Source organism: Rousettus aegyptiacus, unplaced genomic scaffold (genome assembly GCF_014176215.1).
Source record: "Rousettus aegyptiacus isolate mRouAeg1 unplaced genomic scaffold, mRouAeg1.p scaffold_m13_p_5, whole genome shotgun sequence".
In the NCBI taxonomy this organism is placed as follows: domain Eukaryota; kingdom Metazoa; phylum Chordata; class Mammalia; order Chiroptera; family Pteropodidae; genus Rousettus; species Rousettus aegyptiacus.
The window spans coordinates 108,789,400-108,800,948 of NW_023416308.1; the positions used below are offsets into that span (position 1 = coordinate 108,789,400).

At 52.1% G+C, this 11,549-nt stretch overlaps 2 protein-coding genes across 3 annotated transcripts in view; one reads left to right on the plus strand and one right to left on the minus strand.

Annotated features, from left to right (window-relative positions):
- Nucleotides 1-4,853, plus strand: part of CUNH11orf49 (chromosome unknown C11orf49 homolog) — a 144,565-nt gene extending 139,712 nt beyond the window's left edge. Inside the window, exon 9 of the mRNA XM_036220859.1 lies at nucleotides 302-4,853. Within this exon, the coding sequence (XP_036076752.1) occupies nucleotides 302-461 (160 nt within the window). The 3' untranslated portion in view covers nucleotides 462-4,853. The remainder of the gene's footprint in view (nucleotides 1-301) is intronic.
- Nucleotides 123-11,022, minus strand: ARFGAP2 (ADP ribosylation factor GTPase activating protein 2). Of its 2 annotated transcripts, none has more exons than XM_016146698.2 (16): nucleotides 10,864-11,022; nucleotides 10,576-10,694; nucleotides 9,912-9,984; nucleotides 9,266-9,397; nucleotides 9,098-9,178; nucleotides 8,204-8,285; nucleotides 7,859-7,915; nucleotides 6,737-6,789; nucleotides 6,163-6,299; nucleotides 5,923-6,054; nucleotides 3,987-4,115; nucleotides 3,774-3,908; nucleotides 2,653-2,779; nucleotides 2,400-2,493; nucleotides 2,182-2,300; nucleotides 123-1,746 (listed from the first exon to the last, which is right to left on the minus strand). In XM_016146698.2, the coding sequence occupies exons 1-16, from the start codon at nucleotides 10,933-10,935 to the stop codon at nucleotides 1,726-1,728; spliced, it is 1,563 nt and encodes a 520-aa protein (XP_016002184.1). In that variant the 5' UTR covers nucleotides 10,936-11,022; the 3' UTR covers nucleotides 123-1,725. The 2 variants fall into 2 exon arrangements, with proteins under 2 accessions (XP_016002184.1, XP_016002183.1); XM_016146697.2 differs by having other exon boundaries at nucleotides 7,859-7,972.
- Between the last annotated feature and the right edge of the window lie 527 nt (nucleotides 11,023-11,549).

An 11,549-nucleotide genomic window follows, 5' to 3' on the forward strand; every position in this document is an offset into this window, starting at 1 on the left:
GGTACCCCGAGGACCCCTAAGGTGGCAGAGGGGTTCCAACAGCCCCTATAGGGGAGAGTGGTTACCAAGCCAGGGGATTATACACATATACATCCTTTCTTCCTGGAGTTAAAAGGATTCCATTAAGGTCTGTATATTTTATTTATTATTAAATTCCACTGAGAAACATGCCCCCACTCAAGCCTACTGTTGGGACGAGGCACAGGGCTGCTGAGGTGGCTCACCTGCCCACAGCCACATGGCACTGCGGATGGGAGTTAAAGGGCCAACTAATACCAGCTCTTTCCTCCGCGTGCAACAGGGTGGTGAGGTCGAGGCTGCACCGGACCTCGCGGCAGCACAGGGCCAAGGAGCCAGGGGCCTTTGGCTTTCAGAGGAGAGACAAGCTGGAGGCCCTGGAGAAAGTGCCCTCGGCTTCGGCACCAACGCCCTACCCATATCGGTGGGAGCCCAGAGAGTGAGGCGAGGGGCCCGCACTGGGCAGGGAGGCAGGATCCAGAGAGGACACTACTACACTCCAACAGGGGCGCAGGGCCCTGTAGGGGCTTTATTTGACATTACTGTTTCAATACAAACAGTCCAGAAAGAAAGTCAAGTCCCTTTGGGGCAGGGTGTGGTGGGAAGAGTGGTTTGTGTTGCTTGGGATCCCAACCCTCAACCCAAAGGGGGTGGGGTGGGCCCAGAATGCCAGCATGGCTGGGAAAGATGGCACCAAGGATGACACAGTGCATGGCCCAAGGACCAAGGGGTGAGGCTTGCAGCTCTGTAGGCACCTCAAGCTCTCACTGGTGGGGCGCTGGCCAGACCCCCCTGAGCCCAAGATGATGCAGAGAAAGTGCTGAGCCAGGAGCCTGCTTCTGTCCCTCATGGCCTCTGCTTTCTTGGCCATCATTATGCTCGTAGCATAGCATCCAGAGCAGGGTGCCACAAGGCAGATGAGACCCACCACGGCCACCAAGCGGAAGAGGAAAGGACAGAGTCCCAGGAGGGGGGAGAGGGTCCTGTGGTCCATATGGATGGTAAGGACTCCAAGACACTCAAGAGGAAAAGTAATCCTCCAAGTGACCACGGTAAAGTGGGGTAGTGAGACAGCAGATCATCACTCAGGCCTCCAGTCTGATCCCAAATGAAATCTTTAGGTACCAGGTAGTTTCTAGCCCTTAGTAAGGCCCAGACGAAGTCGTTCCCGTCCCCTGCCCTCTCACAGTGCCCAGAAGAGGCCACTGGAGCAGCAACAGCAGCAGCAAGTCCAGAGCCTCTCTCCCTGGGGGCTGGTCTACAGCTTAACTGTAGACCACCCCACTGGTTCCAGAGAGCAGGGGCCAACCCCTAGGTGACCTAGAAGGATCCTAGAGCTGGTGAAAAAACCTTATACTTTTCAGGTGCCCTACTCGAGGAAGGGCTGGACCCAGACAAGCCATCCTGAGGGAACGCCCTCCCCTTACTCCATGTGGTAGGACAAGCGAGCAGCAGCATTGGGGGTAGGACTGGAAGGACAATAACCTAGCACGCGGGAGGGGTGTGAGGAGAGAAGGGCTCAGTTTACGGGCAGAGGTCAGGGGCTGGTACTGCCCATCCCCCTCACCCAAGATCCTCAAAGGCCACCCGACTCACACACCACATATAAGTAACAATTCCTCCCCAGCTTCCAAAGGCAAGCATCCCTGGCCTGGTAACCAGGGGGTTTTGCTGCTGTCACCACGGTGCCTGAGCCACGAGCTTGAATCAGTAGGAACCATAGCGATCCTGAGGGGAGTGAGGGGGGGAGAAGGGGAAACAAAGTCAGCATTGCCAACCCCAGCAGCTTCCCAGCATGCACACACTCCCTCAACACAGCCGGCAGTGCTCGGGTACTGGGGCCAGGGGGTAGAGAACACCAATCTCAACATAGCAGAGATTGTTTTATATTTACTGTGGCCAATGAACAGGGTTGTGGCCAGGTCCCAAAGGGGAAGCCCTGCCTGATCTCACAGAAGCTGAGGAAAGAGAAGAGTAGTCCGGGTAACAAGACCGGGGGAAAATCAGTACAGATGTGGCTTCATCTTCAGGAGAAGCCCGGTCCTAGTACTGAGCTCAAAGGAAGCTGCTCCTCCCTCCTTTGGGCTGGATGTGGTGAGCAGGCCAACCTCCCAGCACTACTCTTAGGCCCACCCACCCCAAGTCAAGCACCCCCAACCTCACCTGCAAAGAATTCATCACACCATTGGCCAGCACAGCCATCTTCCCGGCCACAGACTTGACACCCTGCTTAAACTGGGCAATGTCAGCTGTGGGGAGCACATTCCCCAGAGATACACTACCTGTAAAAGCAAAGGAAGGGGTGACCCAGAGCCCTAAGGGAAGTCCTCCAGCTCACTCATAAGCCTCGCTTGGTGCCCACCACACCACTGGGGTCTTACCTCCTCCATGAGCTCCATCCACGTCCCCAAAGAGGTCTGAAGAGCTGATGGCGCTACTGCCTGAGAGCTGCTGTAGCCGAGACCTGGCTTCATACTGTGGTGAAGAAAATGCAAGGCCTGGAGAGCTTTTGGGTGATGACCCAAGAACTCAAACAGGCAAGCAATCCCTGGTGCTGAAGCCCACAGCACTGGCAGGGAGGAAGGTCTTGCTTCTAGCTGCTGCCTCCCACATCAGGATGGACACTCTACTTACCTCCGAATCCACCTCCCGCCCAAAGAACATGTCAGATGAGATGGCTTTGGCTCCTGCAAATTTCTGACGTGCTTCACTGGACTCGAGGCCCGAGCTCCGGCTGTCCACTTCCCTCCGGTTTGTGACTCTGAGGGTGGATGTGGGACACTGACTCTGACCCTTCCCTTTACTATCAGTGGACAGTATTGTCACTCCATTACTAGCAGCGGCAAATCTGGGGGTGCTTACCTAGGCCCTATCTGACTGGCTCTCTGGCACTCATGAGCCCTCTCCCCTGGATGAGGCCCCTGTCTTCTCCACATTGAAGCCAAGGCACAGAGAACTTGTGTCATCTCCCCCAGGCAGCATGGAAATGTGGTTTGGAGGGGCCTAGGCTTCTGCCCCAAACCACTCGTTTCTTCAAGGTCAAGGATGTCATGTCGTCACTACCACTACTCTACTCCTAATTAAAACTAGCCTAACACTAGGGTAACCACAGGTCTCAGTTTGCCTGGGTTTATACTTACACTCCTGGCACAATTAATAGTACCCCCTTTCACTCTCGAAAGCATCCAGTATAGACAAAAAGGCACTGTATGGCCACTTCTACCTAGCACTGATACACAGACACTGGGCTCAGTGGTTTCAAGTTTCATTACAGTTAATCTTAATCCTTCAGCGGTCCTGTGAAGTCACTGCTTATGTTCCCATTTTACAAATGGATGACTTGCGGATAATTTGTTAATTAAACATTGCTCAAATTAAGATGGAATAAACTTTTAAGGAAATAAATACGATGGGGGTCAGAGACACATAACCCTTAGGAAGTCAGAATGAAGCAGAAAATCAGGCTCCTGCTGCCGGAGAAACAGACCTTGAACAAGAGGCTGCTAGGCCCTCTGTGATGATACGCACAGCTCAAACCAAAGCCCGATCGCGGTCTCATCTGGTAGCCACTAGCCACATGTGGCTATTTAAATTTATTTAAATTAAATTAAAAATATACTTCCTCAGTTTCATTAGCCACATTTTAAGAACTCAGTAGCCACACCTAGTGACTACCACACCGGACACTGCAGACAGGGAACACCTCCATTGTCACAGCAAGTTCAACGGCACAGTACTGCCCTAGACCACTCCACCTTTCTGAAATAGGCCGGATGCTTGAGATGGTCACTTCTGGCTCCTTCTCCTCCATCCTGTCCACACCCCAGGTGGCATCTGTATCCCAGCGGGAACCAAAACTTTCCCCCAAGGAAAACGGGTTGTCCTTGTACCTAGGGAGACAGTAGAGTGGCTCAGAGAAGCCTGATGAGGAAATGGTGGGTAAGTCTGTGGCCCAACAATAGCCTTACTTTGGGGGTCCGGAGGCGAAGGTACCAACATCGTCAAACAAGTCCAGCTGCGAGCGGGAGGATTTTGCACTCACTGGGGTTTCTTGCTCAATAACCTGCATCTCAGACAGCACCGAGTGGGAGATGGAGCTGTGGAGAAACGCAGAACCAGGCACTAGTGTCACTGCCCAAGAGAAGATGCCCAGCGGTTGGCATCAACCTGAGTTCTCCTTCACTGGGCACCACCCAGAGCCTTCTCCCTCTACCTGTGCACAGGGCTGGGCAAGGCCCAGCAGGGAGCACTCAGAACTGTGCTGAACTAGAGAGCACACCCTCAACTATCACACATTTGCTTTATTTTTCTCGAAATAAGGTTTCCCTAACAAATGCCCATTTACCTGTTATAATTCTAATGTGCACCAAATGATAATGCTGTCTTTAGAAACAATGACCAGACTTGCTGCACTATATCCTTCACCACATCCTTCACCAAGATAGATGCATACACACAAAAAGGAAAAGATAAAAAATGCCCCAGAATCAGGAAAGGCATGAAAGGATGGGTTCTTAATCATCCCGTCCTTTTTAAAAGAAAACATTTCAAGGTACAGAGAGCCTGGCCTTACGCAGGAAGACCTGGATCTGCCGTGTGGCTGCCCAGTGGGAAGCACCAAGTTGGGCAGGCAGGAGCAACTCCCAATGCCTCTCCTTCCTGTGGTGTGATCCACAGAGCTGTTTTAAGGATTTCACTAAATTCACTAAAAAATATCTGTAGCTTTTAGCTGGCAGAACCCCAAGGAGTGAATATTTTGCTACAGGGCTTTAAATCGAGTGGACTGGGTTTAAATAAAAGAGCCTCCTCTTACACTACCATTTAAAAAAAAAAAACAAAACTGTTCACACCCTTTAACCCAGTAATTCCTGCGACCAAAGGAGGGAAAGGGAGAAGACCTACAGTTCTTTTCGGGATTAAAACTGTATTTCCCTGGTTAGCTGTGGATTACACTAGGAGCACACAGGCTGGAAGGGAATCACTAAAGTCCAATTGGCACACGTTCTGAAAGACTAAGCAGAAATACCCAGCCTTATCTTCTTCTAGAGAACGCACATAACGGCCAAATACACTGCATTTGGAATCAAACAGCTGTGTTCAAAACCTATTTGTGCCAATTACTAGATCTGTGGGCTCCAGACAAGTTGCTTAATTGCTCTGAGTCTCGATTTTCTCATCTGTAAAAAGGGATAACAACACCTTCTGCAGTGGACTGTTGTGTTTAAGTAATTAAGGCCAATGGTGGGGCTCGTGCCCCCTCAAAAGCAGCAACATAAGCTAACTGCAGCCAGGATTACTGGCTCCACCACTGGCAGGTATTCCAATTTTTAAGAGATCAAAAATCCAGTATTACTGCAATCTCTAGTTAATGCTTAGTACAGGGCAAACAAAATACGTAAGAGACTGAGAGACTGGTTTGTAGCTTTGTTTTTGTTTAGGAAAACCAGAGCAACACAAAGCCAGTGGTCCTGAGACAGGAAGGGTACTGTCAACTAGAGGGCATTTCAATGTCGGAATGTCGGGTGTATTCCTGGGTGTTAGTGTCTGGCAGTACTACTGGCATTGAGAGGGCAGGGATTAGAGATGCTAAAAGCAATTCTCATCAGGCAGGTCTTGAAAAACAAAGAACTGCCCCACCACTCAAAGTGCCATTAGCACTCTCATTAAGAAATACCACCTCAGACTTGGATAAATCGAAAGAGCAGCTGATCCTGTGTTTCATTCATTCAACAAATAGTGAGCACATACCTGTTATGTGCCAAGCACTGTACTAGGTGCTTTAAGACAATAAGCAAAGCCATCTATTCAGGCAGACTAAGCTGAGAGCCCCAAACTGCTGGCAGGACCTGCAGTGCTTCCCAGAACGATGGCATTTCCCAGCCACACCCCAGAGCTGAGCCTCACCTTCGGGATACCAAGCCCATGCCCAACCTCTCTGCCTGCTCTCGCTTCTTCCCTTCCAAGTTCTGCAGCTTCTTTTCCTCCTTCTTGCGGTCAATCTGGAGCTCCTGGTAGGCCAGACGCATGGAGGCGACCCTTGGAGGGAACAAACGTTGTCAGAGCAGCACCCATCCCGACCTGTCCTACCTGCCCACCCAATCCCACAGGAGCCACAGGGCCAGGGCCCCTCTGGCAGACACTCACACCGACTCCTCGGCCTGCTTCTTGGCATCAGCCACCTGCTGCTCACGGAGCTTCTCTGCCACCTGGGCCTGCCGCTCAATCTCACTGAAGCTCTGGCTGCTCACCTTCTGGGCCCCTAAGCCTTTCTTGGCGCCCAGCTGGGAGGAAAATTATGTGATGGGGACTTGCCAACCACGACGTCCTCTGTTCCCTCCCAGGCATAGGAACTCTAGCTACACCCACAAGGAAAGGGTTCCTTCTTAAAGTTCAAATCAGTCAAAAAGGAGAACAGGGCCTCTGCTAGAGCTGGGTATGAGGTGGCTCACACAACCCCGGCAGAGGCCTCAGGGCCTGACAACAGCTAACGTTGACAGGGCCCCCCCCACATTCCAAGCACCCCAGGTACACGATCTCGGACTCCTCCCCTTCAAAGAGCTCCTTAAAGAGAGGCATCTTGACAGCCCTTGCACAGTTAGGATTCAGAGGAGTACCTTTGCCAAAGTCATGTAGCCAGTAAGTGGTAGGGTCAAGGGGTGAACCAGGCAGTCTAACTCTGGCTCCTAAGCACTCCACCAGACTGCCTCTCCTCACCTACCCCTTTCTTAGCTGCTGCTGGTTTCTTCTTGCCAATGAGGGAGGTTTTCAATTCTGCATGAAAAAGCAAGTGGGGCATGAGTGAAGACAAAGGGAGGTCAGAGGCAGCAACTCAGTCCACGCCATGCAGTTTCTTGGCAAGAGCTTCTAAAAGGAACAGCTTCAGGCAGGGAAAGGCAAAGCTGCCACCACCAGTTCCGACTAATGGTGCTGGGACAATCCAAGCCAAAGGCAGACAAGATGAGGGGAGGTTACTGACTCCCAGCAGATTAAAACAAGAACTAGGCCTGGGGCAGCAGAGACCAAGTCCCTGAACCAACATGAAGACGGCTAGGCAGGGGGCAGGTGCTGAACATCAGCCTTGGTTCCTAAAGCGGGGAGCTGGCGTGCAGGGAGCCAGGCTCCCAAGCAGCTGTTGGTTACCTCTGGCAGGAAGGGACCCTTTAGGTGACAGATACATGGACTCTGGAGAAAAACAGACCTATGGCTAAGAGCCTCCACACAGCTCCCAAGCCCAGAGGCCAAAGTTGTTCCCAGAGCCCCTACAGAACCTCACTTTAGACCAAGCCATGCCAGTCTTCTCATAGTCATCTGCTGGCTTCCTGCCCCAATCCCCAAGGGTCAACACAGTAAACTGAGGTCAGCAAATGGATCGTTCACCCTGAACCAAGTTTGAAGGACAGTAAGGAAAGAGTAGAAAAGAGCTAAAAGGCCAGGGACTAGCTGAGAAAGGGCAATGTCGCCTCCAGCCATGAGCAGCTCAGAGCTGCTCCCATCCCATGAAATGAACCAGACAAACCAATCCCACCTCAGACCTCAGGGCTCAGCATCCAGTTTCATACTGGCCTCCCCACACTTTGGCTAGACCCAGCCCCACACCCAGAGGCAGACCCCAGGCCTTGCGCACCAGCCCACCCATGTTCGCCATTCAAAGGGCCGGGTTCTACAGTCCTTGTAGTCAACACTGCAGCCACAAATTCAACCCCAGTCCCTGCTCCAGAAAGTTAAGGTGCTCAGCCTCCTGGGGCCTCAGTCCCCAAGACCAGGCAGCAGCACATCTGAGAAGAGCCCTCAAGACCCACCCTCTCCCAGTCACCCCACACCTGTCAGTTATAATACTGACCCAGAGAGGCTTTGGGTGATGTGCCAAGCAGGTCCGTGTTGGGGCCATGCTCCTGCTCTGTGGATACAATGGTGGGAGTGAGGTTGTAAGGCTCAAAGCCTCCTGTAACTTCTCCTTAAAGAACATGATAGAATAAGAGTAAGGGGCACTGACTTTCCTCAGCTTGCTGAGGCCACTAAATAAAAATAATGCCCACCACTTTCTCCAAGGGACTGAAATGAATCCCAGCCCACTCAAAAGATATAGGACACACCCCCACTCCTAGTCCCTTGACCAGGTGTCCCGTTCCCAGCCCTGACTCCTTTGCCAGGACCAGGACACTTGGTGAATCCTGGCTCAACTCACGTGCCAGTCCACTGTTCTCTGCGGACAGGGCTGACTGCTGCATCTCTGCTGAATCAGGAGCTGGTGCATTCCAGGCAGGAGGCTGAAAAGGAGGCCAGATCACAGAAGCCTCAGTGAGCCACTCCTGCTGACCAGAAGCACCAAGAACCTACAAGTACTTAAGCCCTACTCCAAGCCCATGAGGAAAGGAGACTAGAGATTAGAGAGCATAATTATAGTTGCTATTCACTATGGAAGGAAGAAGTAGGAAACTAGCAGCCATATCCATGCCTCCACTGTTTACTTAGAACCAGAACCCATTCCCCTAATTTAATAACAACTACTGGGCACTTACAATGTGCCAGGCACAAGTCTAAGAGCCTTTCACACATAACCACATTTAATTACAACAAACCCTGTGAGGTACATACATCTCTATTGTAAAGATGGGGTTTTGATGCGTTAAGTGACTTAGCCATTATCCTAAAAAAGACAAATAGAGGAGTAGAAATTCAAACTGAGAGTCTGGCATCAGCACCCGGTGCCAAAAGAGAGGAAACCTTCTCCCATGGTGGGTTGCTGGGGAGGGAATCCTTTCACTGTCACCAACCACAGTGCCTTTCTATAGGGAAAGAATCCAGGAGTTGTTTGGGGCTCCCAACAGCTCTTGAACCTTCAAGAAGCTTCCTCTCCTCTTTACCACCTACGTTTATAGGGTCCATTCCTAAGGAGCACCCCCTGTTTATGGGAGAGGGAGAAACACCTGGGCCTATCTAGTAGGCCTCAGACATTCCCTGTCTGAGGTATCACACTAAAACAAATGAAATCCACGCTCATGACCGCAGAAGACCTTAGCCTTGATTAAGTAAACCACCTTCCAGGAACAATCATGGAAACATTCCTTTGGGCACTCACTTGAGTGTGTTCCGTGAAGAAATCAGAGTCCTTCTTCTCCGGGGAATGAATGGGAGCACTACTCATATTGTCTATCCAAAGCTAGAAAGGAGAAAACACCCTAGAAACACAGGGCTCTAAATATTCCCACTCACCCCACGACCCCAGCCCCAGGAACCAGGCACTTACATCAGTGCCATGCCTAGCCAAGGCCGCATTCCCCAGCTGCCGGATCTTTTCCCGGTACATCTGGGCAGCTCGGCTATTATATTTGGTGTTGGCATCATTGGCTGTGCATCCATGTTGGCGGAAAAAAGCTGTCTGGAGAATAAAGAAGAGAAGAGTGTACCACAGGAGATTCTCCCCAGAGCAAAAAAGGCACCCCCTTATAGCAGCCCAGTTGTTATTTATACAGGATGATGCACTCTATTGACAGCAACAATTTTTCATAAAGTTCCTCAGAAATTCCTGCAGAAAACACAGCCTCCCATCCTGAGATGACTGACTGAAGCCCAGCTCTCACTCATCCCTACCCGAGGACAGCATGCCATTCCTGCTCTGCCATCCTTCTTTATCCAGGGTCCTAAGACCTGGATGACTGCAGAGGCCCTAACTCCCTTGGCCTTTCCTCAAGAACATCTGCTCAGTTTACTTTGAATCTGAAGCTCCTTTAAGAAGAACACTGACCAATTTCCAAGTTTAGAGAATAGTGTACAGTGTTGCTTTAGAGAATTCTCTAAACAGAGAAATTGAGGCGGCCTCCTAAGAAGTCATCCTAAAGTTAGTATCCAGACAGAAGAGTAGGGGCAGGAAAGATGGCAAGAAAGATCTTTACCGCATTGGCATTCCCGCCGACCTGCATACACCTCAGCTGGTACCAGCTCCAGTTGGAATCCAACTCTGTGGATCTGTGTGCAAGGGCTGCATGTCATTCACCAGCAGATACCAGTAGACACTTTCCTAGCAGACCCATCCACACTTATCATTCGATCTGGGGTTGCAGTAGGCACCCAGGAAACATTACTCAGCCACCGCCCTGCTTGCTCCGCTCTACCCTGTCCATGAAAGCTTTGCTCTTCATTTATCTAGTTAATAGGGTCCTAATTATTTCCCGGGTCCGAAAGGAGGTCGAATTCTCAGGCACTCAAGCTTGGATTTGGCTTTCCCCTTAAGGACGGCCACAGTCTCACTTCAAATATACTTGACCAATATGTCAGCTACGACAAAGTCAATGTTAGGTCTCTAGAACTAACTCGGAGAGTCAAGTCTGGCCGCCAGGAAAGAAGGGAGTTTTGACCCAATCGCAGAGACAACAGCCTATGTGACAAGGGGCCCACACAGGCGGTTCCCTCCCGTGAGAAGCTAAGGATCTCCCCAGGATGTTTCCAAACACCAAATTCAGGACGGTCCAGGACGGCTCAAGGCGAGGCAGCCACTCTCCCTTGCTGAGCACACAGCCTCGGCCCAGCAGAAGCACAGCAGCCGCAAAGAGACCCCACCTGATGAAGCTGAGATGGACACCCAGGGAGCGGTGTACCCCGGAGCAGTCGATGCACAAGAAAACACCGTATGTGATGCTGGCCCAACTCGGATTCTTGGCACCACAGTCGAAGCAGGCCTGGGTGGAGGAAGCGATGAACGAACGATCAAGGGCCCCGAGTCGAGGCCGAGGGCTGACACTCCAGGAAAACAGCCCACGTACGCCCCTCTCCCTCCCTTGGTCCCCAGGGGGGCCCGGAGAGTCGCTCTTGGCGGCGCAAGACCCCGCCCGCTTCCCACTCACGCACCTTGTTGGTCGGAACTGCGCGAAGCCTCTTAAAAAGAGTCTGGATTTCGGTCTTACTCGGCTCCGCCGCCATTTTCTCTCCTTCCCAGACACCAGCGCGACCGACGGGCCCCGTCAAGGGCCAATCCGCGGCCGGGAAGGCAGAGTCCCCACGTCGGCCTTAGCCACGCCCACGCAAGCCGAGGGGTGGGGCCATTTGTCCCGAGCTGGACCAATGAGCAGCCGGCGGAACATTCGCAGAGACGTCAGCCTCCCTTGTCCCACAATAGTCTCCTGAATCCACGCCGCTCCACTCTGGGGCCAATCCGTGGCCAGGGCCGTGTGACGGCCCGCTGGTCAACCCCAGCCACGCCAGAGCGCTATCCTTGGAAGGTGGAGCCACCTCCCAGAAAGCGTAGGCTGCAAGGCCAGGGACCTGGGCCTTAGTTCGAGCCAGTTCACAATGGACGAGTAATGACAGGGTCCCACCAGCCTGAACGGGAAGACAAACTGGCCGGGTTCCCGCCCAGCTCAGAACTCAGCACCCAGGCCGATTCACACCACGCCTGATCTCAAATCCCTTCCACCCAGGTTAGAGTCCCGAAGTTCCAGAGCAGATACCACGCGGCAAACCTTTGCCCAACCCCAGCCCCCATGACATCTTCTAGGCCCACGGACTTTCCTTTAGTGCCTCTCCGGATGCCCTCT

Bases quoted from the DNA above. Each gene is read 5' to 3' on its own strand.
- ARFGAP2 (XM_016146697.2), bottom strand. From the start codon at position 10,935: ATGGCGGCGGAGCCGAGTAAGACCGAAATCCAGACTCTTTTTAAGAGG. The intron at 6,055-6,162 runs GTGAGTGTCTGC...GTTCCCTCCAAG, and splicing joins AAGCAGGCCGAGGAGTCGGT to GGTCGCCTCCATGCGTCTGG. The intron at 4,116-5,922 runs GTGAGGCTCAGC...GTTTCTCCACAG, and splicing joins ATGGGCTTGGTATCCCGAAG to CTCCATCTCCCACTCGGTGC.